Source organism: Mizuhopecten yessoensis, unplaced genomic scaffold (genome assembly GCF_002113885.1).
Source record: "Mizuhopecten yessoensis strain PY_sf001 unplaced genomic scaffold, ASM211388v2 scaffold3621, whole genome shotgun sequence".
Taxonomy (NCBI): Eukaryota; Metazoa; Mollusca; class Bivalvia; order Pectinida; family Pectinidae; genus Mizuhopecten; species Mizuhopecten yessoensis.
The window spans coordinates 743,574-769,584 of NW_018405136.1; the positions used below are offsets into that span (position 1 = coordinate 743,574).

The 26,011-nt window shown below is 35.9% G+C and overlaps 1 protein-coding gene across 1 annotated transcript; it reads right to left on the reverse strand.

The window, feature by feature from the left end:
- Window positions 1–1,624: 1,624 nt before the first annotated feature.
- On the reverse strand, window positions 1,625–24,287 carry LOC110447802. The gene is made up of 12 exons (XM_021493733.1): window positions 24,210–24,287; window positions 22,693–22,725; window positions 20,266–20,354; window positions 18,672–18,740; window positions 14,253–14,376; window positions 10,834–10,922; window positions 7,777–7,848; window positions 6,266–6,383; window positions 3,958–4,046; window positions 3,449–3,517; window positions 2,588–2,720; window positions 1,625–1,723 (listed from the first exon to the last, which is right to left on the reverse strand). Exons 1-12 carry the CDS (start codon window positions 24,217–24,219, stop codon window positions 1,713–1,715), a joined length of 906 nt encoding a protein of 301 aa, XP_021349408.1. The 5' UTR covers window positions 24,220–24,287; the 3' UTR covers window positions 1,625–1,712.
- Between the last annotated feature and the right edge of the window lie 1,724 nt (window positions 24,288–26,011).

The window sequence follows — 26,011 nt, forward strand, 5'->3', positions numbered from 1 at the left end:
ATTCATTAAAACATCTTTGATTTTAACATTTGAAGTTTGTTCTCGCTATATCTCCAGAAATACTGGATGGGTATTTCTGAAATTTTATGTGTATATTCTTACCTCATATCAAGTACAACATATCCAGGTGAGCCCTTCTGGGCCTCTTGTTTAGGTGAAACATTTACCGACTTCAGAATTATCTTCCCTCCCAAGATTATTTCAATGGTCTGAAGGAAGGGGTGGAAATTTGCACACAGTGGATAGTCTGTGCCAACTTCCGCTGCTTCGAGGACCTCCAACCACCTCAGCAGTCACGGCACCTCTATTCTAAGGAGTCAGCAAAGAAGTCTGAGTTTGTATCTATATATTATATTCTGTGTTTGGTACATACATATCATTACATTGTTTGAAAATAATAGATATTCATTCGTATTGCATAAGTAGAACATTATGTACCATGAATTCGTCACCATTTCATGATACTCTAAAATTGATTAAGAAAAAGTAATCAAAGTACCTGGTAACTTTCAACAATTTCAATACTACAATATTAAATTTCTATTTTTCACACGTATGTTATATATAAAGCATTTTTGTTCATTGACGTATTACGTACGATACTACGCACTCTTTATCTTAAAATACTGATACTCTAAGTATGTCCACTGTAATTGGGAACATCCGCTATTTTTCAACATGGTTAACTGAATCGATAAAGATAAAATGGCAGCTTTCATTCATCATCTTGATGTACAATATAGTTGCAGTTATAGGACTATAATATGTCCGCGAAGTACAGACTGCCCTCGTATACAAACCGCCAATTGGTTGCTGATTTTAATAAAGTTTTCTCTTACGCCATGTCGCACTCTGTGAAAATGCTGTGACCAATTTAGCCCAAAATTCAAGCTATAGACTTTGCAAAGTTTTAGGAAATATAATTAACTGATTGATGATAAATTGAATAAGTGAATAAGATATGATATTTACATTCTGGGCATCAGCGCATCCACTACCCTCCGCCTCTCGTTAACTTACACCATTACTTTTCCCGAATGAAAACTGTACCACTCTTACGATATACCACACATTTATGAGTCAACGCCCATTTGTACGTAAAACATAAGAACGGTCCACAAAGCAAGGTAAAGGATAAAAATACCTCGCTTCGTTTTGATACACCACTTCTTAACATAATTATACTCGCAGCGTAGCGCAAAACAATAAATGTACCCATGTATGTTCGTTTGTGTGTGTATGTGATTGTGTTTAAATTCATTATCATAATTATCAAAATGTAAAACCCTTCAGCTGGTCTTTTTATTTCATACAGAAGCCGGACGTTCTTGATATGAGGATAGAAGCTGATATATAAATATATATATCCCGATTTCCGTAGTGACCTACCATACTCTACACAACTTATATATCGCCTTTTCCATTGTGAAACATTTCGTTGTTATATTCACCACGCTACATTGCCGTCTGTTTTGATAACACCAGATATTGGATGACAAATGGAGGAAGAAAAGCGAGACTCCTTACACAAGATTCTTTTTCCATTCAAGATTATATCCATGACTTTGGAAATAACTGTCAGGCAGCACTTGACAATCAAATTAGAAAAACGAACACCTTGGTAGCAACTATACATTGGAAACTGTTTAATTGCAATTCATCTGCATGAACACATTGAAACAGAGTACAAATCATCCCGTTGCAAACATTGACTATATCATATCTGAAAAAAAACAGAGAAAAACGTATTGTGACATACACAAAATAGCTATTAATAACAACCTTTCAAACAACATCTAGGTTTCTCCCATTCTGTAATTGTTTTTTCCCATATTAAAAAAAAAATGAATAAAAGTGTATAAGCAAGCCAACATTGTTTTTTGCAGACTTTAATAACTAAGCATACTTAAAATTGCATCCTTGAAATGAATTGAAATTTGGTGAAGTGTTATTTATATTGTCTTACAAACAGTTTATGGAAATATATGAAATATAATTCTTGTGATCAATTCATCCGCTAGATTACCGTTTAAATGTGTTATTTAAAATTGTGTATCTTTCTGTTATCAATATTGTATTGTCAAATAGCAAGAGAATTGGCAAAAAAATGAAACAACCCCTTATGTTTTGAAAATAAAACTTTCATTATTAAATACCTTGATGTAAGGTATTTAATAATGAAAGTTTTATTTTCGAAACGACCAGATGCATTTACATATATTAAGTTTTTCGTTGGATGTAATAATGAAATTTAATTAAACGTCAATTGGTTTTAGAGTAATCCTTATCCCAAGGAATTCGATGTTTAAACTGGAAAACGAACCTCTGTGAGTATTGAAGTGTAAGTGCTATTGTAATGTGCGAGCTGGCATACATCCAGCTGCTGACCCGTTTAGACGTTGCCAACCTATTGATCTTGTTCCCGGGTTTGTACCGAATCACAGGTAAAACTACATATTTAGCTTCCTAATCAGGTGGTATTTCCCCTCATATACTGTGGCTATTTTACTGTTCTTAATAATACATTGTAGTTATGTCATGCACTTTATCAAAGTTGGTTCTTCCTGATGTAAAAACTGATACTCACTTTTCTTCAAGATATAGCAATCAATATTGTTACAATAATCGCTGGCACAGCAAGCATCGCATATAGATACGCCATTTACTATCTCTCGGCCTGGATGACCAGCAACATCATTGGCGGCTGAGTTCTGGCACAACTGAGATAATATATACATATGTATATTAAATATAAGAAACAATTGGCATAGAAGTAATAACGACAATGCAGACAAAGACATTTGTCAAATTTTATATATGTAGTAGTAATATTGAATCAAATTTTTTATCGCACCTAAGACAGATATACCATGTTAATCACCCATGCTGAATATTTTTTCTCGTATGATCTGTCTGGTACCTTTAGGTGACATTTCGCGGATTTTCACGCAGTGATTCATTCATCTGGTCGTTAACATCTTGAAATGGACAAGCTGCTTTATTAATATTATGTTTGTCGTTATTGTGTTTGATGTCCTTAGATATCTGATGTTGTAGATCAAATATAATCTACATGTTGCGTTGTCTTCTATTTTTTCCGCGGGAGCATTCGAATGTTGCTTAAGAAGTGAAGATGTCATATTTATTTAAAACCCCAAATAGGATACTTGTAGTCTTAAGCTAAAAGATATTATGAGCGAGAAACAAAGTCAATTACGTGTAACTGAACAAGATCGGGTTATCTCAGTATCGGGCTTAGATTTATAGAATATCTAACCCCCTTCGGGGTCTGATAGGGGAATCCCAACTTGAGGTGGGGAATTATTAAGTTCCCAAACACATGGCTTGACCTGTACGATTTCATATTATTTAATAGAAATACAGGTAATTATAAATCAAAGTGTATCACACTCAATGATATTTGATAATTTGTTAACTAGTCACTTACATGTTTTTCTTGACATCCAAACGAGTAACGAAGTGAAGAATATTCGATGTGTATACCAGCATAACAAACCTGTAACAATTCGAGGGAGATAATCCGAGCTCAATTTAAACATAGAAGTACAAGAAGAAGAAAAACCGAAATGATATTCACACAGTACAGAGAACGTTTAAAATCATTTGAAATAATTTCAAGTTAAATAAACAAGGAAAAAGAAGATAACACAAACATAAATCCCTCTAAATACAAAAATGAGACATGTTATTTGGAAATGCAATGTTTTCTGTCACCACAAATTGCGCTCGAATTTTTTTCATAACAATATGTATGAATGATATGAAATAACCTTTATACGATGTAGCAGATGTGTCACCACGAAGTAACAATAACATATTGAGAACCAAATAACAATGAACAACGACAAATAAGGTGTTATCATACTTCATCATAACAACCTCAATTGTAGGGATGATGCATGTCCTACTACAAAATATTAGCTTTATAGGTCTAACCTTTCTATCCTGGCACGTCTCGTAAACCAGACAATCAGCTGGGGAAGTTACGGAGCTACATGATAAACATCTAAGCTGACTTGGTCCACCTAGAAACACAGATAATCCATAATGGAAATGTTAGTTGTTGCAATTATAACATTATCATTATTAATATGCATGATCGTACTACAAGTTTTCATATAAACAGTAATAGCCAATTGATAATCTAATTGTAAATGCAGAGGACATGAAAGTGCCGCAAAGAATTGTTTTTCCTAAACGACACATTCGATCTATTGTCATGTCGGTAGATAAATTTCCCATTCATAGTTGAATTTTTTCCAGTTAGGATCGTTTAGAAGGATAAAACTGTTCTCTTGTACCTGCTTGGGTTCTTGCGATGAAATGCAAAAAGTATACATTTTTATTGTACTAAGCCACGTTTTCAGTGACTTCGATATTATATTATGTGATTTATTAAATGGTTAGTCTGCTATAAAATAAAGGGTATCACCAAGTTAGACAATATTGTTACATTATAACTGTAATGCAATATCTGTTTTTTTGCAACAAAAATATGTCCTAGAGATAACATGTTGCGATGTATTTTACCAACAAATACAACTTACGGCCATTTAAGAACGTAATTGTATAAAACCCATTTCATTAAATAGCAATTCGTTCCATATGGTCAAAAGAATACTAACTTCATAACATTGTTAGGGTACAAATAACAAGAAACACCATCCGGGATCGTTCAAACAGCTTAATTACCAAGAGAAATGTTTCTTATGTTTGTCTTGGATGAAATATTTTACACATCTATAGCTAAATTGCTAAATTTACTTGACAGCAGAACGAAATTGCTAAATTCGGCACGTGCAAGGATAAAACGTTCATGTGTTCAAAACAAAAGGTATTCATCCGCGAATGATGTTAAAGCATATGCATGTGTAATTTGTTTAAAGTGCCATGTTGGAAGAGTGACTTTAACTTTGCATGTATTTTCTACGCATAGTTTCTTTTTTTCGTTCTGCGCGAAACTCTTTTTTTTTGTTCTTAGTCCTAACGTGCTAATTAAAATCTGGTTAAAATGTCATATTTTGAGCAAACGACGGAAGGTACACGGGACAAGGGTTTAAAACTATCGAGTAGATACGATACTGTTCATCATTATCGCGGAGATGTACATGAGTCGCGTATAGCTGTAATTAACAACAACCTAGAACATATGTACCGCTTTATCACAACCTAATTCGTAGGTCGTCTCAAAGAGGTCCACACAGCCCGTACTGCTCATAGCTAGTATTCTACAATTCACGCATTGCCAAACCACGTACTCATTTACAGCTGAGTAGACTAGAACAAGCGTAGTAAAATATCTTGCTCAAAGATACAATGCAGTGCCGTGCCGTGACTCGAACGCGCAACTCTTTGGACATGAGTCTGCCGTCCTATACCTGTGGTATGTATCGTATTCGATGTATCTTAAGAAACGGCCTGTGGATAAACACGGTTTCGAATTTAATCTTGCATATTTCTACATCAAGAACATTTGTTATATTTAAGCCTGATTTCCAAGGTTGTCTATTATCTAACAGTAATAGACACATCGCGTACTAAATTTGTTTTTAAAAGACCTTAATCGTGTGTACTTTAGTTATACGGTCATATACATGTAAGTACTGTATGCATATATGAACTGTTAACAAAGTAACTTTACCTGTGACCATTTACCTTACAATTACCAGATAATGGGTAAATATTTCGTATTACTAGAAAACCGTGAAGAGAGCGTGAAACTTTCACACGAAATGTAACAGACAAAGTCAACACCTGTGAGTCCGGTTGTGCTTTGCTAACTGTCAATAGTAAAAAAAAATCTCATCGGCGATCTACTCCAGTCGATTCATTACGTGAATGTACAATGTGAAGTACTGTACCTGACAATACTGCCCCATTATTGATAGTGTTACAGTCAGTTCAATCATTTGTAACGTGCATAGACAAAATATCTGAAGAATAAAATATTCCGATCGGATATATTAAACACGTATACCATGTACCATATTCCCCCTAAAGTCTTCCGGATTGTTTTCATTCCTTAAGATCGATCAAAAGACATTTATCGCGCACATGTATGCACGTTTTCTCCCACAACGGGTTGATCGATCGTTAAGTCGCACAGTTGTGTACACTATGTGCGGAGGATGTGCAGACAGTGTGCACACGATGTATGCACGTTGTACGCACGGTAATTTTAGTGCGGTGCGCGATTCAACAACTGTATTAAATATATATGGAATATAGCGTTAGATATACATACCTGGATTAAGACCACAAAGAGTGTCCTGACAGTGAAGTCCTGTACAACATTTTCCACACAGTGATCTCGATCTTTTACCTGCCGTACCAGATGAGAGTGATTGCATGATCACACAAGCCTGCAAATACAGATTAAATTGAGTATTAACGAAAAGCAATCTGAAATGATGATGAGTAAATAAGAAACATTGTTTTGGGAGGATGATGTATAATAAAGCTGATGAGAGAAATAATAGAAATGAGTTATGCTTAATATAAAATAGTTGTGTATTTATAACATTACTAATTTATTGAAAAGAATGGCTTTGGACATACTTGAAAGAATAACATACATTGTATATGATTGAAATCTGCTTCAATTACATGCATTTCAACATTATTCCGTATGCGACTGTAACGTCCCGAAAGACGTAATTGAGTTCACTCGATTCCCCCTTTTCTGCAGACTAATTTTCCCGTATTGTCCTCATGACAATGCGCGAGAAAATATATGTGTTCATGTTATCCTAGGAAGATATGGGAAGAATACGCTGTGTTTGATACACATTTATATGAAAGAACACACCAATAAGCTGCATACATGATAACTTGATCTTTAGATTAATCCCGTATTCAAGCAGTCAACCCCAAGATTTGAATCTTGTTTAAAGAAAGTTTCTAAGGCATATAAAAGGTGTACAGTTGTAGCTCTGGTTAAATATTATAAAACAATAGGACATCACAATTCCTTGTAATAGTTACTTTAAACCATGCACACCTATTAAGGAAAATAAGGATCTTGCAATTTTAATCTGCAAACACATTTTACTATAAATTATTTAATTTGGCCTTCAAATTAATTAGATTAAATTTATGATTTTTCAACACTTTAACTAGCGAATACTAGTGGTCGCAAATTCTGTGCAGATCTAAACCAGTTACAATTGTACATCCATCAAGTTATAACCCATTCTACGATAGAAAATTAAATATACTGCGTACAAGTGTGTTCATTCAATTCCTTTTTATTTAAATAATATCAAGTTGGATAAATTTTCTTGATTATCCATAGGCTGTAATCTTTGTTTTAAAATGTATTTTTTTTCTCTGATTTTCCACGTATTATATAGGTTCCTTATGGGGTTTCTCTTTCTAAGCAGTAATGAAATTCTGCCCGTAGATACGAAAATAATGCTTTTTGACATTTGCACTTCCGAAGTAATCATTTCTTATACAACTTGTCTTTCATGAAAACAAAAGTTTGTAAGATGGCTTTTGTTATAAATTGTTCTTCTTGTCGGGGCCGCTAAAATAAGTTTATATGTATGTTAGGTATGTAAGTTAATAATTAGTGAAAATTAGGGGATATTTCATTGAAATTCATGTACACTTCTATGATGACATCGTCCGACTCAAACACACATGTATATTGAAAATTTAATTCTAAAAGCCCCCATCCCTCGAAAAAAAGAAATAAACAAACAAATTAAAAAAAACAAAAACAAAATAGTAGAAAAGAAACAAAAGACTTACCGTATTTGACCTACACCCAGCGTTGAACACGACCTCATCTGAATTGGTGACAACCTTTTCCACGAAACAGTGCTTGGGGAAAATAAATCATGACATGTACAACCATTTTTCCGATATCAAATATTCTGAAGACTTCTCAACCAGATTATCACAGACAAAGTAAACATTAGAAAAAAAACGGTATCCATGTTTTCATTAAAACTCAAGACTATCTTTAAGCATTGTCTCGCAAACATCATGAAACAAAATTGATGTTTAGCTCACCTGGCTCGAAGGGATTTTAATTAAACTTGTTCTAGAGTATCTTTGGGTAAAGGGATTTTATTTCTGTATAAACGGAGAATGTGGCCCCCTCTTGCGACAAAAAAGCGGGACCAAATAGGGTAAACAGGTAAATCTTTAACCTCAACCAATAAAAGGATTTTGACCAATTTTTTTAAAGGACATCTTTGGACAAAGGAGGCTGAATTTTGTTTAAACATAAGGTGTGGTTTACCTGGGGGCAGAGGCGGGAAATAGAGCAAAGCAATTCCCCTTTTGTAAAAAATAAGGGATTTAAAAGATGAGGTCTGAGGAATGCCTAGGTTAAAAATACTCAAGCTGTACAGATCGAGGCTGTAGCTTTCCCCTTAGGGGCAAAGGGGTGCACATGAGGCTCAATAAGGAAATAGGGGAAAATTAAAAATCTCCCTGCATTTTTTTTTAAAGGGACATCACGGTGAAGTAACTTTTTTTTGTGTCTTTTTTTCAAATTCTACATAAACATATCAAGTGAGACTCTTTATGGAAAATAACGATCGGATTTGGCTGAAATAGATTCATAAAAATGATTAAATCTAAGAAAATCATCGGTATTTCTACCTGTCTGACCAACGTTTTGTTCGGGGATTTCCCTCTACTAGCGCATGCGCATAGAACACCATTTCTTTGTAAACAAAATGACTGGCCCTATGAAGTAAGCGAAAGCAAAGTGTTGTACCGTGTCAGCTACGAAACGAAAAGGTGCCAAATGATCAAAAGATAGCGCAAGGAGTACATTACGGAATCATTATTGCAAGTGGGCAGTATTCAAAGGAGAAAATAACTGCCGTGGCAGTTAGTACGGTGCATGTATTCTTCCGGATAGCCGGTTAAGCTGAAATGGAATAGACAGAAATACTAGCGCTGTTTATGTTATGACTAAATATCTAAAACTATTAAGCTCGCTAGTATCTTTGTCTGAGTTTGAACACAGATGGACTTAGTTTAAGATGTTAATAGGCATGTATTGGAGAGAGTTTACTTTGTGTTTCTATAATTATACAGTGGTTTATGCGAAAGGAAGGAATAAGTGACTGGTTAGTTTGATTTTTGCATGAGGCCCTCCAAGGGATAACTGTTGTGATGGCCCACGGCGTATTTTCTAGGTCACCGAGATACGTGTTATCTAAGTCCGTGGATTTGCATAATTTATAATATTACCGGGTTCAATAAAATGGTATGATTTAATTATATTGCTGAATTAAACGATTATTTTTGTTTTTACATGCAAGATTTAAATTAGTACTAATCTGAATCCCCAGCCTCCTCTGCCCCGGCAATATATCAAAAAAAATCAGAAAGGTTTGTCCCTTGGTGTAGGGAAGGTGTTTAGCCCCGTACCATATGTACCGGCCACATTCCGGTTCTAAATTCAATATATATTTAAACATATCTACTTTATGTTTATGCCTATTATCATTGTTGACATTTAATTGTAAATGTATGACGGGAGAAGGCTGTGATCAATTGTAAAAACTTGTGCCCCATCCCTTGTTTAATTTTTTTGGCAACAAATTTATGTTTAAAGCTAAATGAATTTAAATTCTGAATATTTGCAAGTGTGCAATTAACTTCTAATGATGAATAATTACTGTTCAATAAGTTTGAATACGGACTTAGAAATCATATAACTTGGTTTCATAGTGCGGTAAGAAGTTGCAGTTGCCTGACGGCCCCTCTCTGGGGGCCCTTTTGGAAACCGTTTCATCTCGCTCGCACCACTTGTGTTTACTGCCAAGTCAGGTGACGTTATCGGCGCTTTTTTTAGCAGGGCTTTCCTGAACAATTCAAGTGGTCAAACTTGACATTTGGAACGGACTATGAATATGGGAATAGCGAGGTAGCATAAGTGGAAGTGCATACAATACATACATTCATTAAAAAAAGCCTTTTCACGTGATGTCCCTTTAATGAAGGGATTTTAACCATTTTAGTGCATCTTTAGGAAAAGAGGATTGTGTATTAAGTTTTGAACGGCGTACTCCTTTGATAAACCTGTGTAAAATATCTGTTGAGCTATAAAGGCCCATGGGCCTCTTGTATGAACTTTAATGTGATAAACGATTCAGTTTCATTCAAAAATATCTACAGTCTGTATGCTTGAACCGTTTGACGAAAAAGACATTCATTTTACATAACACAAGTGACCTCATCATTTCGTATTGATACACTACAATGACGTAGCATAGGGCGTGCTTGGTTCACAAGCATCTATGTAGATTTGATATTCTAAAATGAACTAATATTAAACATGATTGGATTTATTTTAAAGCTACACTTAAGTTTATAAAGTCCATAAAGTATATGATAATTATATATTTGACTTCTAAAAACTCTACAACTAAATTTTGAAAATGGAACTATATTTTGTTGGTTTTGTTGTTATGCTGTTGCTAGGACCAAAGCGAATGTTTTACATTTCCCAATGAACATACTCTGTTGTTCTCTCTACTCAAATATTTGTCATCGCTAATTATGCATAGACAAAAATTACCGGTTTCTATTTCGTATGCTGGCCTCGCAAAATTCAAAGCAATTAAAATGTAGATATTAGGATTGGAATCTTTTATGGAACATTCATGAGGTCATAACACGATTTATTACATATGTCATGAAAACATAGGTTGTTATGACCTCATGATTGGTCCTTAAATAAAACGCACTGAATATCGTTTCATACCGACATAAGGAAAATAATTAAAATGTCTTTGATGTTATCTACATGAACATTATCTGTGTTCAGTCTATGCCGTATACCTCGTTAGCAGGACAGGTCACTGTGTTGTTCCGACAAACTGCTAAATTCCCTTCATTACTGCATTGCCAACATCTTTGATTGCACGTCACTGCCAATCAATTAAAAAATTACCTTATAATCTAATATTATCTTTGACGGAATATAGGGTTCATGCATGAACACAATTACTATTTTGAATGGGAACAATGCATATTCATATGTTAATTAATAATAATAATAATTTGAAGTTCTTATATACCGATTTATCACAACCTAGTTCGTAGGTTGTCTCAAAGCGGTTCTCAAATTATTAACCGTGGTTACAGGGCCTTTGCAACCAGCCAATATCGTGTTCAGCTACCCAGGGAGCATACATTCGGAGCTGCCATTTCGGCGCTCACCGCTAGCATCTTTAATTTTAGCATTGTCAAACCACGTACTCATTTACAGCTGAGTAGACCGGAACAAACGGAGAAAAGTATCTTGCTCAAAGATGCAATACAGTGCTGTGCCGTGAGTCGAACTCGCAACCTTTCGGTCACGAGCCCGGCGTCCTACCACTAGACTACCGTACCTCCCCAATAGAAACAATAACAGTATGCCAACTTTTACCGGTTCATATAGTAAGTCGACAATACCATAGTATTTGCGTTTCAGATGTGTACTTTACTACCAGTATTTGGTCAGTTATTCCCAAACTAAAGTCATAGGCACACATACATAAATGCATTCCCGCATAACACACATGGAGGCGTGTCCGTAAATGACCTAAGCTGTTAATAGGACGTTTGACAAAAATAACCAACCAAACCATACAACACAACATTTGTTTTTGCTACCCTATGAAGCAAGCGACATATTTTGGTAGCGACGTGTTAACAAGATAAACAAAAATTACTTATGTTACCAAGACAATGTGATTGCTATCAACATAAGAACATGGCAATATCAATGTGACCGTCATATCGACAAAGCGATATAACCATTACTGCTAAGGCAACAAAAACTATTATTGTTATACCGTCATGGCAACGAGGCAATACTATTGTTACCGTTATGACAACAAGGCAATAGTACTGTTACCGTCATGGCAATGGTTTTGTTGACATCATTGCATTTGTTTAAATTGTTGTGTTAGTGTGACAAAGATATTGTTAAGACTGCATACTTATACAATAGTGAATAAGCGTATGCAAATAAGATAGCATTTATTAATACTTACCGAGTGTTACAACAGACAGCAAAATGACAACTTTTTGTCGGAATCAAAAAATGTATATCTCAGGAACTGATAAGAAAATGGTTCTGTATCGTTGGAAATTATTTGATTCCTATAACATAACGATTGAAACACTGTGCTTAAGTTGTATCTCGACCGCTGATATTTGATGCAATATAACCCGTATAAATCGGCCCCGGAATACTCAGAATCCCTGGCTGTATCGGCTTTGATATTAGGTTCCGATGTCTAGAAATGCGTGTCTTTTCATCCCTGTTTACTAGAAACCAAGAGTTGCGTACTTAACTTATCATGTAAATCATTCCTAATAAACACTTTTCATACCAGCTGTTCAATTTCTCTAGAACTGCCACAATAGTTGCGTAAACGTTAAAAAAGTAATCGTTATCTGCATAGGAGTCACACTATCAACTGGATCTAAATACATTACACGCTTGCATCTTGCACACAGGGGAGACCGTCATTAAATGACCATAGCTGTTTATAGGTCGTTTAACAATACTGAACCAAACCAAACCAAACTTAACAAGGCTTGGTTTTATACACAAAGTACTAACAAACGTTTCTTGTTACACAACCATTAAGTGTTTCAATGTGACGTTCCGATGACTAGTATGGTATGTACTCTGACACATTAATAAGACAAATGACCAGTGAAGTGTATGCACACAAAGGTGTAAAATTTGTACGAGTTGTCCAAAAAATCGATGTCGATTCAGATACGCTGAAAGAGTATGTAAAATAGTTGTTTTATATGTACCGAAATGACTCGAAATAGCTACGCTTTGTTTAATACTTCGTCATAGATGTGCGAGAGTCTATGAGCACCCTCATCTAGATTTAAAACTGGGCCAATGCGGCGTATCCAGATGGCTTCTTTTATCTGCCGCTTGAGCATATTGCTCTCTTTGTCCAATAATTTGGAGTTTTTCCATTCAATCATATGATTTTTCTGTGTGGCATGGTCTGTGATTGCTTATCTATTTATCTTGGACTCGTTCAACCAGCCAATATCTTTCTGAACTCCCTGGGGAGCACACAGCCCGTATTGCTCACAGCTAGTATTCTACAATTCAAGCATTGCCAAACCATGTACTCATTTACAACTGAGTAGACTAGAACAAGCGCAGTAAAGTATCTTACTCAAAGATAAAACACAGTTCCGTGCCGTGACTCTAACGCGCAGCTCTTCGGTCACGAGCCCGGCGTTCTACCATTAGACAACCGCGCCTCCTTAATGTAAACTTTTGGAAAAAATGAAAATGAAAATGAAAAATAATGTGCGATTAAAGCACGTGCACAACCACATTTGTGCGATAACTATAACACAATTTTGTGGTATGTATCTTATTTGATGTATCTTAAGAAACGGCCTGTGGATAAATACTGTTTCGTATTAAATCTTGTAATTCTGCATCTAGAAACTTTGCTATAATTAAGCCTGATTTTTATGGTTGTCTATTTTCTAACAGTAATAGACAAATTGCGTACTCAAATTGCTTTTAAACGACCTTAATCTTGTCTACTGTAGCTATACGGTCATATACATGTAAGTACTGTATGCATCACAAAACTGTTAACAAAGTAACTTTACCTGTGACCAGTTACCTATTAATTACCAGATAATGGGTAAATGTTTTGTATTACTAGAAAACCGTGAAGGGAGCATGAAACTTTCACACGAAATGTAACAGACAAAGTCAACACCTGTGAGTCTGGTTGTGCTTTGCTTACTGTCAATAGTCAAAAACTCTCATCGGCGATCTACTCCAGTCGATTCATTACGTGAATGTACAATGTGAAGACCTGTACCTGACAATACTGCCCCATTATTGATAGTGTTACAGTCAGTTCAATCATTTGTAACGTGCATAGACAAAATATCTGAAGAATAAAATATTCCGGTCGGATATATTAAACACGTATACCATGTACCATATTCCCCCTAAAGTCTTCCGGATTGTTTTCATTCCTTAAGATCGATCAACCGATCCTCCTTTATCGCGCACATGTATGCACGTTTTCTCCCACAACGGGTTGATCGATCGTTAAGTCGCACAGTTGTGTACACTATGTGCGGAGGATGTGCAGACAGTGTGCACACGATGTATGCACGTTGTACGCACGGTAATTTTAGTGCGGTGCGCGATTCAACAACTGTATTTAATAGATATTGAATATAGCGTTAGATATACATACATGTACTTGGCGTAAGACCACAAAGAGTGTCCTGGCAGTGAGGTCCTGTACAACATTGTCCACACAGTGCTGTCGATCTTTTACCAATCACAGCAGCTGAGAGCGAATACATGAGCAGGCAAGCCTGCAAATACAGATTAAATTGCGTATTAACGAAAAACAATCTGAAATGAATATATAGATGATAAGGAAACAAGAAAAAAAAATGGGAGGATGATGTATAATAAAGCTGATGAAAGAAATAACAGAAATGAGTTATGCTTAAAATAAAATAGTTGTGTATTTATAACATTCTTAATTTATTGAAAGGAATGGCTTGGTACATACTTGAAATAATGACATATATTGTATATGATTGAAATCTCCTCAATTACATGCATTTCAACATTATTCCATATGCGACTGTAATTTCCCGAAAGACGTAATTGAGTTCATTCGATTTCCCTTTTTCTGTAGACTAATTTACCCGTATCGTCCTAATGACAATGCGCGAGAAAATATATGTGTTCATGTTATCCTAGGAAGATATGGGAAGAGTACACTGTGTTTGATACAAGTTTATATGAAAGAACACACTAATAAGCTGCATACATGATAACTGGATCCTTACATTAATATCGTATTCTAGCAGCCAGCCCCAAAATTTGAATCTTGTTTAAAGAAAGTTTCTAAGGCATATAAAAGATAAACAGTTGTAGCTCTTGTTAAATATTATAAAACAATAGGACATCACAATTCCTTGTAATAGTTACTTTAAACCATGCACACCTATTACGGAAAATAAGGATCTTGAAATTTTAATCTGCAAACACATTTTACTCTAAATTATTTAATCTGGCCTCTGACGTTTAGACTTTCAAATTATTTAGAATACATTTGTGAATTTCAACACTTTAACTAGCGAATACTACTGGTCGCAAATTCTGTGCATATCTAAACCAGTTACAATTGTACATCAATCAAGTTATAACCCATTCTACGATAGAAAATTAAATATACTGCGTACAAGTGTGTTCATGCAATTTCTTTTTTTTTAAATATTATCCAGTTGGGTACATTTTCCTCGATTATACATAGGCGGTAATCTTTTTAAAAATGTACATTGTTCACAGAATTTCCATGTTTCATATAGGTTTCATTGTCGGTAATACATATTTAATATGAGACTTCTATATCTTGTTATAAAATGTTCTACGTGTCTGTAGCCGCTAAAAATATTTGTATATGTATGTTATATATGTATGTAACCCGGGTTTATATAATATGATATATATATATATATATAATCTGTCACCTTTGGAACGCCAGGCACTCAAATCCCTGAAAAAAAATTCGGACATTGTCATCAAGCCAGCGGACAAAGGCTGTGCAGTTGTTACAATGAACAGGGACGACTACATCCAAGAGGCTAATCGGCAACTCTCCAACGAGACATGTTATCGGAAGGTCGATAATGACCTGACGCACGTACACGCACAGCAGATTAATAATACCATCAATAGAATTTTAGAGAAGGGTGATATCGACAACGATACCGCGAAATTCCTGTGCCCCGAAAATCCTCAAGCAGGAAAGTTGTATCTTCTACCTAAAATTCACAAACCTGGGAACCCTGGTAGACCCATCATTAACTCGATCAACCACCCGACGGAGAAAAATTCCCAGTTTGTTGACTTCCACCTCCGACCATTCGTAGAACATTTACCATCTTTTTTAAAAGACACCACAGACTATCTGAACAAAACACCTGCTAAGAACTTACCAGAAGGTACCTAGTTATTTACGATGGACGTCGTTTCCCTCTACACTAACATACCGCGTGACGGCGGCATTGCAGCCTGTCGCGAGGCATGGGAACGGCGCAGTACCAAACACTCATCGACTGATAGCCTGGTGGATTTACTGAGACTTGTCCCCACACTTTACAACTTTATGCGTTCCACGCCACCATCAAATTCACAGCGGATATCTCAACGGAGAGCAACACATTTTTTGGACACCAGTTCCACTCTGCTTGACAGTTAGATTAGTACGGACTCCACTGTAAACCTACTGACACACACCAGTATCTCCTCCCATCCAGTTGTCACCCCTCGCACACCACGAGAAGCATACCCTACTCCCAAGCTCTGCGCATCAGGCGTATTATTTCGGATGACATCATCTTTGAAAGTAGATGTTAAGAGTTAAAGTCCCATCTTCTTGGCAGAGGATACAAATCTACTTTGATAGATCGGGAAATAGACAAAGTGAGGGTACTGGACAGGGCAAGTCTGCTTGTATACAAAGTCAGACCCCATACACAAAGGGTACCTTGTGTAGTCATGTTCCACCCAGACATGCCGCCACTTCCATCTATCTTGAAAAAGCACTGGCGCATCATCGAATCTTCAGCGAAACTTAGGCAGATCTTTCCAGAGTCTCCTATACTGGCATATCGTAGACCTAAACACATTAGAGATCTTGTGGTAAGCAGCAAGCTACCTACACCTAACCCTGCTGCGGCGAAAGGCTCTTTCAATACCTGTAACAAGAAGGTGTGTAAACTGTGTCCATACACGCGCTCCACAGATACATTTCAATGTACAATCAACGGCAAAGTGTATCACATACTACAAACGCTGACATGCACATCAGTCAATGTGGTGTACCTTATTACCTGCAATAAATGCAAGTTACAGTACGTGGGCGAGACCTGCACCCAGCTAAATGTCAGGATCAACAACCACCGCTGCTCCATCAAGCAGAACAAACCAGACTTCCCTGTGGCAAGGCATTTTAATATGCCTAGCCATAGTTGAAAAGACATGCAGGTTGTTGCGATTGATCATTGCCCTACATGGGATGAAACGAGACGACGTACGAGAGAACGGTTTTGAATCACCAATCTACAAACCCGCTACCCTCGAGGTATGAACGAACGATAGGCGGTTGCCATCCGCTCGTTTTCCTTCCAGGGGGCATTTGACCTAATGATTCATTACTGCACAGTTGGTCTGCTATCTCGCCTGCCTGCTGCTTCATGTCAGTGTGTGTGACCAACAGCCTTTGTCAGATTTATTTTGCAGATTTAAACAGTATCTTAGCCATTTTATCTACTTATTCCTCCTGCACTCACTTATTTGATAATTACATGCATTATTCCTGCAAACCAAAAGAGGCGACTAAGTAGGACCCCCTGCTGTGACTTAGATCCATTGCAGTATTGAGAGGCGACTAATGAGACATTCCGTAGCAGATTCGAGATTTTTCACATTTACCGGGCCAGATTTCCAAATGCACATGTTCCACGTTTTTGATATCTCTCCCGCGATGTTCTCAGCGTATTTGCTGCTTTCGGCTGTCTTTAGCCGAGGGGACTATTGGTTTTATATAATAGCTATATTTTCAGTTATAGTATATTAATTCTATCTTCTTGTAATATGATGTATATGTACATGTAACTGTTCTGTTTCACTGTGTCTTGAAAAAGGAGCGGATCGCTCCGAAAATTTGACAACCTAAACTTGTCCGCACTGTTGGAATTACTTCTTTGCCCCATATTTTTATATATATATATATATATATGGTGTGTGTATATATATATAACGAGTGCTGGCAACTATCTGCATGTACGTGTGTTGTCCCGTCTGCTACACAGTGTATGTGACGTCATCAGTTCGGAATGCATGTACCTGTGTTGTTATGTTCTGTTTCAACATTTTGAGTGAATTGTACTTACGACGTAGACCTTGGACCTGCCCCTTGAACGAATAAAGCACCCTATATTCCCGCCACTTTATTCTGGCTACTGGGTAAATACTTACTGCCCAGTGGTCATTCTTACAATCCGACTCGTGAGAGACGGATCTGTACTCCAGATTACTGATAGAACCATTGATATATTGACTATATAGAGGGCGTGAAGATGCATTGCCGCCATCAAGTATTAGCAGGCTTAATCGTACCATTTAGTTATTTGAATTAATATAGTTATAGCGGTTTGTATTCAGAGGGCCGGTACCTCGGTCGGCGCGGAAGTTGTGTAGTATTTAGTGTATGTATATGAGAGAGTGAATGTATTTATTGTATTGTCCTGTATTGTAGGTTTCTCGGAGATAGTATAGAAAGAGATATACATGAAACAACTTGTCCGAGTTGTGATATTAAACTGAGCAACCGGTGACATGTAAGTGAATAATGAGAGAAAATTAAGGAATATTTGCGACAGGTAAAATGCATTTACAATTTATTTAGGAAATTACATGTACATATATAATTCATTGAATTCATGTACACTTCTATGATGACATCCTCCGACCAAAACACACATCTATATTGAAAAATAATTCTTAAATCCCCCTAATAAGAAACAAACAAACACATTTTTTTTAAAAACGACAAAAACACAAAAAAGAAGAAAGGAAACAAAAGACTTACCGTATTTGACCTACACCCAGCGTTGAACACCTCATCTAAATTGGTGACAACCTTTTCCACGAAACAGTGCTTGGGGAAAATAAAGCAGGACATGTACAACCATTTTTCCGATATCAAATATTCTGAATATTACTCAACCAGATTATCACAGACAAAGGAGACATCAGAAGAAAAGCCGATATCCATGTTTTCATTAAGACTCAAGACTATCTTTTAAGCATTGTTTCACAAACATCATGAAACAAAACTGATTTTAAGCTCACCTGGCCCGAAGGGATTTTAACTAAACTTGTTCTAGAGTATCTTTTGGTAAAAGGATTTTATTTTTGTAATACCGGATAATGTGGCCCCCACTTGCGACAGAAATGCCCGACCAAATAGGGAGAAACAGGTAAATCTTAAAAACAAATCTTCTTCTCCTCAACCAATAAAAGGATTTTGACCAAATTTATTAAAGAGCATCTTTGGACAAAGGAGGCTGAATTTTGTTTAAACAAAAGGTGTGGTCTACCTTGGGGCAGATGAGGAGAAATAGAGCAAACCAATTCCCCTTGTGTAAAAATGAAGGGATTTAAACGATGAGGTCTGAAGAATGCGTAGGTTAATAAAACTCAATTTGTACAGATCGAGGCTGTAGCTTTCCCTTTTGAGGCAAAGGGGTGCACATAATGCCCAAAAAGGAAATAGGGGAAAATTAAAGATCTTCCTGCATATTTTATTAATGAAGGGATTTTAACCAAACTTGTTTGAGTGCATCTTTAGGAAAAGGGGATTTTGTATTAAGTTTTGAACCGCGTACTCCTTTGATAAACCTGTATGGTACCCAGCAGGTTTTTAATTTAATTAAAATACCGTTCGAGCTATTAAGGCCCATGGGCCTCTTGTATGAAATCTAATGTGATAAACGATTCAGTTTCCTTCAAACTATCTACAGTCTGTATGCTTGAACCCATTGACGAAAGAGACATTCATTTGATATAACACAAGTGACCCCATCACTTCGTATTAAACACTACAATGACGAAGCTTAGTGCATGCTTGGTTCACAACCATCTATGTAGATTTGCTTTTCTAAAATGAATTAATATTAAACATGATTGAACTGATTTTAAAGCTACACTTAAGTTTATAAAATGCATAAAGTATATGATAATTATATATTGGCTCCATAAAACTCTACAAACTAAATTTTGAAAAAGAACTATATTTTGTTGGTTTTGTTGTTATGCTGTTGCTAGGACCCCAGCGAAAGTTTTACATTCCCCAATGAATATACTCTGTTGATTCTCTACTGAAATATCTGCCATCGCTATTTATGAATAGACAAAAATTACCGGTTTCTGTTTACTTATGCTGGCATCACAAAATTCAAAGCAATTAAAAATGTAGATAATAGGATTGGAATCTTTTATTGAACATTCATGAGGTCATCACACGATTTATTACATATGTTATGAAAACAAATGTTGTTATGACCTCATGATTGGTCCTTAAATAAAACGCACTGAGTATCGTTTCATACCGACATAAGGAATACATATGTCTTTGATGTTATCTACATAAACATTATCTGTGTTCAGTCTATGCCGTATACCTCGCTAGCAGGACAGGTCACTGTGTTGTTCCGACAAACTGCTAAATTCCCTTCATTACTGCACTGCCAACATCTTTGATGGCACTTTACTGCCAATCAATTAAAAAATAACTTATAATCCAATATTATCATTCAAGGAATATAATATGCACGCATGAACACTAGTACCATTCTGTATGGGAACAATGCATATTCATTTAAGCATTGAACTGTTTTTGTATGGTATTTATGATCTATTTGAATGACACAGCTTTGCAAGCAAACAGCATAATGCCCGCTAGCGCATTATGAATCGTTTGCTTGCAAAGCTGTGTCATTCAAATATATCATAAATACCATACAAAAACAGTTCAATACTTATATTAATGTTTTCTCTGCCTCTGATGTTCTTTTTTAACTTATAATTTATATTAAAAATTACAAATCCCGCCTTAATAATAGTCCACACAATTTCGTTCAAAAGTTTGAACAGCGTATTGTCGCGTGCTGATTGGCAAACACTTCAATTTTTTTCCACAATTCAGTATCAATACAATTGCGTATGATATGTATATAGAGTGTTTTAAGTTTATCAATAGAACTCTGAGCTGAAAGTTAGATTTTAAATTGTTTCAATTCTCCCCCGGAACAAATTTCGCGCATGGACAAATACAGTGAACACCGTAAATCCGACCTCGCCCTCCACGAGGGAGTTACTTTTGGAAGTTTATTCGAACTTTTCTCTTAGCTCATTTTATGAAGAATCCAGGCGTGAATATATTTTTTGATTGTATGGTGACCTGACAACAGCCGGTATATTCTATAACAGCCTCGTTATTTGACCTGTCGAGCGTTCGCCCCTGTGAGGAAGGCTTAGGGTTCTGTCCCCTGGCCGAGACATACCAAAGTCTTTAAAAATGGTAGTTTATACTCCTGCTTAACGCTCAGCAAATTAGGAGTAGGACGACTGGTTCGCCCGTTGTCAGTATAATGTGACCGGGTGGGGCGTCCTGCTGGGTGTCTTCGGCAGTATGTTTCTGTGAGGTAGCACTATAAAGTCGGCATCAGCTTCGCGCTATCACAAGGAGACAAACACGAACATATCGCAGCCTCCCAAAATACACACACATACACTACACGCATGCAGCTTGCACACAGGGGAGGCCGTCCTTAAATGGCCTTAGCTGTTAATAGGACGTTAAACAAAATCAAACAAACAAAACAAACAAACAAAAATTTGACCTGTCGTCAGAATTAAACTGAGGAACCGTAGATGCGAGACGCGTGAAACTGATAGCGTTTGAAGCGGGTGATCTTGCGACGGAGCACAGGTTCGTTACGAATGTCTGAAATGTTTATGTGTGCTGTGACTCATATCAGTAATATCATATCATATCTATAACATTTGTGTCAGTAGGTCTATAGAATATGTGTATTTCAGACATTTGTAACGAACCCCTGTCGACCAGTGCAGTGTAACAGACGATATTTCGGATAAATTGCATGAGCGTTAAAATTGTTTCCATTGCCGGCATTGGTGATTTCAACCGATGTGCATTTTATACGATATTGAAGACCTTGGTCATGTTTTCGTTGTAATAAAAGTGTTTTTTTATTTCATTTTTTATTTTGCACATAAATTTACAATGACGTTGTCAAATCTCACAATGCCCAGCGATATTTCAGCAGCCGGCATGTTTATTTATATTGGATATTGTAGTTCCGGTCAAAGTTTTATTAATACGCTAAGAATTGTGTCTCGTGATGCATGGTAATTAAAGTCCCATCAACGACACAGCTTTCAAAGAGGCTATATAGTGACAATGCCATGCAAATGTAAATATATGACGATTAATATCATTAAAATAAAAGTCAATTATTAATAATAATAATTTGAGGTTCTTATATAACGATTTAACACAACCTAGTTCATAGGTTTTCTCGAAGCGGTTCTCAAATTATTCGGTCACGAGCCCGGCGTCCTACCACTAGACTACCGTACCTCCCCAATATAAACAATAACAGATATGCTAACTTTTACCGGTTCATAGGTCGACAATAACATACTTTTTGCGTTTAAGATGGGTACTTTACTACCAGTATTTGGTCAGTTATTATGGTAGCGACGTGCTAACAAGATAAACAAAACTTACTTATGTTACCAAGACATGGCAATATTACTGTTACCGTCATATCAATAAGGCAATATTACCGTTACTGCTATGGCAACAAACACTATTATTGTTATACCGTCATGGCAACGAGACAATATTATCGTTACCGTCATGACAGCGAGGCAATACTACTGTTACCGCCATGGCAATGGTTCTGTTGACATCATTGCATTTGTTTAAATTGTTGTGTTAATAATATGACAAAGATATTTTTAAGACTGCATAATTTTACAATAGTGAATAAGCAAGTAAGATAGCATTAATAAATACTTACCGAGTGTAACAACGGACAGCAAAATGACAACTTCTGTCGGAATCAAAAACAATTACATCTCAGGAACTGGTAATAAAATGGTTCTGTCTCGTTGGCAATTATTTAATTCTTATAACATAACGATTGATACACTGTGCTTTTGTTGAAGCTAGTCCACTGATATTTGATTCAATATAACCCGTATAAACTGGGCCCTGCATACCTGTCTTTCCATCCGTGTATACTAGAAACCAATCGTTGCGTACTTACCTTATCTTGTAAATCATTCCTAATAAACACCGATCATAGCAGCTGTTCAATTTCCCTCGAACTGCCACAATATTTGCGTAAACGTTCAATAAGTAATCGTTATCTGCATTGGAATCACACTATCAACTGGATCTACATGCATCTTGCACACAGGGGAGACCGTCCTTAAATGACCATAGATGTTAAAAGAATGTTTAACAATACTAAACCAAACCAAACCAAACTTAATAAGGTTTGGCTTTATGCATAAACAAAGTACTATCAAACGTGTCGCAACGTTTTAAGACCGACTGATCCTTTTTTCCTGTTTATGACTTAGTGAGCGTAGTGTTTATTTGTGTAACGAAAGGACCACATTGACATTTTTTTCTGATTGTCATTAAGCTAATATTTTCTCTGATCAGTTTGCAAAACTTGAAAATGTACTGCAATTGTAATACGATTCCATCATTAATCCTTGTAATATACCTCAACGTTTTTGTATGCGAATTTGAATTTTATTTCAACCTTTTTGCCCTTTCTCAAATTTAACCGTCAGCTTCGACGATGATACTTTTTTATTTAACTAGGTATTGGGTTTCCTGTACTTATAAAACGGATTACGACTCGGTTATATCAATAAATTATTGATATGAAATACTGTATGATTAGGTGATAAAATAACCACATCCTTTTTTCTAAGATTTAGCAAAGATATCTTAGTTAGGGAAATCAGTTCGGTGCAATATTCAAAGATGACTTCTCTAAATATTGAAACGAAATGAGTTATGTACAGATAAATTTTAAGTGTTTTTGTTTAAGTATACACGTAACAACAAAAATCCAATAAATCGACAGATAAAAAAAATCACGAAAAGACAAATATTGCCAAGAAAGTTCATTTCCTTATCAAATTGTAAAAATATTGTCATTTGATATAAACTTGACAGAATTGATTTTTTAAACTTTACAGAGTCTTATTAAAGAAAAATCACAGAAAGAAACTCTGAATTAATAAATTCGGTGTGTACTAAATGTTACGAATATTTGATTAAAATGCAATATGTTACAAATCCTCAATACAATAAAAAGCCTATTAATTTCACATTTTAGTACGAAAGTTCCATATGGTGGAAACGCTAACTTTGTCAGGCCTTCTGCACCAAACACCTTAATTTCGAACTTGCTCCGTTTTCTTGTTATTTTGAACCTCGATAATTGAATGCTCTGATAGTTCAAAATTTGAAACCTGAAGAAATGTTAATGAAAAATAAGAAGACTTGACTTACCCCGCAGCATCGTTCTTGAGTTTTGAATACGTGTCTGAAATCTACTTCGTGATTTAACAAACAAAGATAACAGGAAAGTTCAATGCAAGTATAACCTTTTTTGAAATATAGATAAGATATACGACCGCAGAGTATGTTATTGTACAGGTTCGGGCCCACATAATTATGTATGTTTTTGGGACTTATAGAGTCTATCATATGTAGCTATTGGTACTATTAGTCTAATATATGTAGGTATGGATACAAACAGTTCATTTTGTTTTTTTAAAATAAACAACTTTAAATGCAATAACAAATAAAAAATAAAATTTCGTATTCAAACGAGTAACCAAATTTTCATATTTGTATGCTTTAAGCGATATACAAATTATCATGTTGCTTATAAAGTTGCTGCTGAAATATTATACGGTTACTACCAATATTGCAGGACTTTCCAAGTTATATGCAGAACACCTAACCAAAACGCCTTTTCTTTGATTGTCCCTTTTTCGTCTACAGAGGTGTTCACTTACTTAGTTTCATCAAGCACTGAAATGTTATATTCATACACAATTGAATTTAACACCTAATTATTTCTAAGAGGTAATAAGAAAATAAGCAAAATGCTTCCCGTATTTGACCTACACCTAGCGTTGTACTGAACCTTATATATATTGATTATGATATGTTTCTTGTTGCACAACCAATAAGTGTTTCTATGTGACGTTTCGATGACTAGTACGGTGTGTACTCTGTCACATTCATTAGACAAATGACCAATGAAGTGTATGCACACAAAGGTGTAAAATGTGTACGAGTTGTCAAAAAAAATCGATGTCGATTCGGATACGCTGAAAGTGTATGTAAAAAGTTTGTTATATATGTACCGAAATGACTCGAAATAGCTACGCTGTGTTTAATACTTCGTCATAGATGTGCGAGAGTCTATGAGCCCCCTCATCTAGATTTAAAACTGACCCAATGCGGCGTATCCAGATGGCCACTTTTATCTGCCACTTGAGCAGACTGCTCTCTTTGTCCAATAATTTGGAGTTTTTCCATTCAATCATATGATTGTTCTATGTGGCATTGTCTGTGATTACCTATCTATTTATCTTGGGCTCGTCTGTTTCCTTTCTGACCTTGTGAATATTTCCGGTGTTTACCAAGGCGGACCCCAATTCGCCTTCCAATCTCTCCAATATAAGATTCGTCGCAGTTTTTGCATCCGACATTTTAGTTAGGTGTCACCGATAAATAAATCGGTAAACACATACCATGCCAACAGATAACAGAGATTAACAAAACAGATGTGTATGGTTAGTAAATAATATTTGATGATGTATTATTGCATTATCAGTATGAATCTAGAAATCTCAATACCAAGGTCATGACAACAACACAACATTTACAATTACTGACAATTTGATTAATATCGCCATAGCAACATGGCAATATCACTGTTACCGTCATAAAAACAAGGCAATAACGTAATGAACATTATGGCAACAATATTTTTGTATTATAACCATCATGTTTGCAAGACATTATCGTTGTTATCGTAATGGCAAAAACCAATAGTATTGTTACTGTTATGGTAACAAGCAATATTATTGTTACCGTCATGGCAACAAGCACTGTTATTCAATTGTTACTGTAAAGCAACAAGCAATATTGCTAATGACTGGTACTAATTCCCAGCCCTGATTGGAAAAGCAACGTCATGTGACGAGTCTGTAAATTTGTTACATACCTCGTTCTATGAATAGAAAAGTGTTACAGACCGCTACTAAAAATAAGCATAGGCTATTTCCCAGCCATCG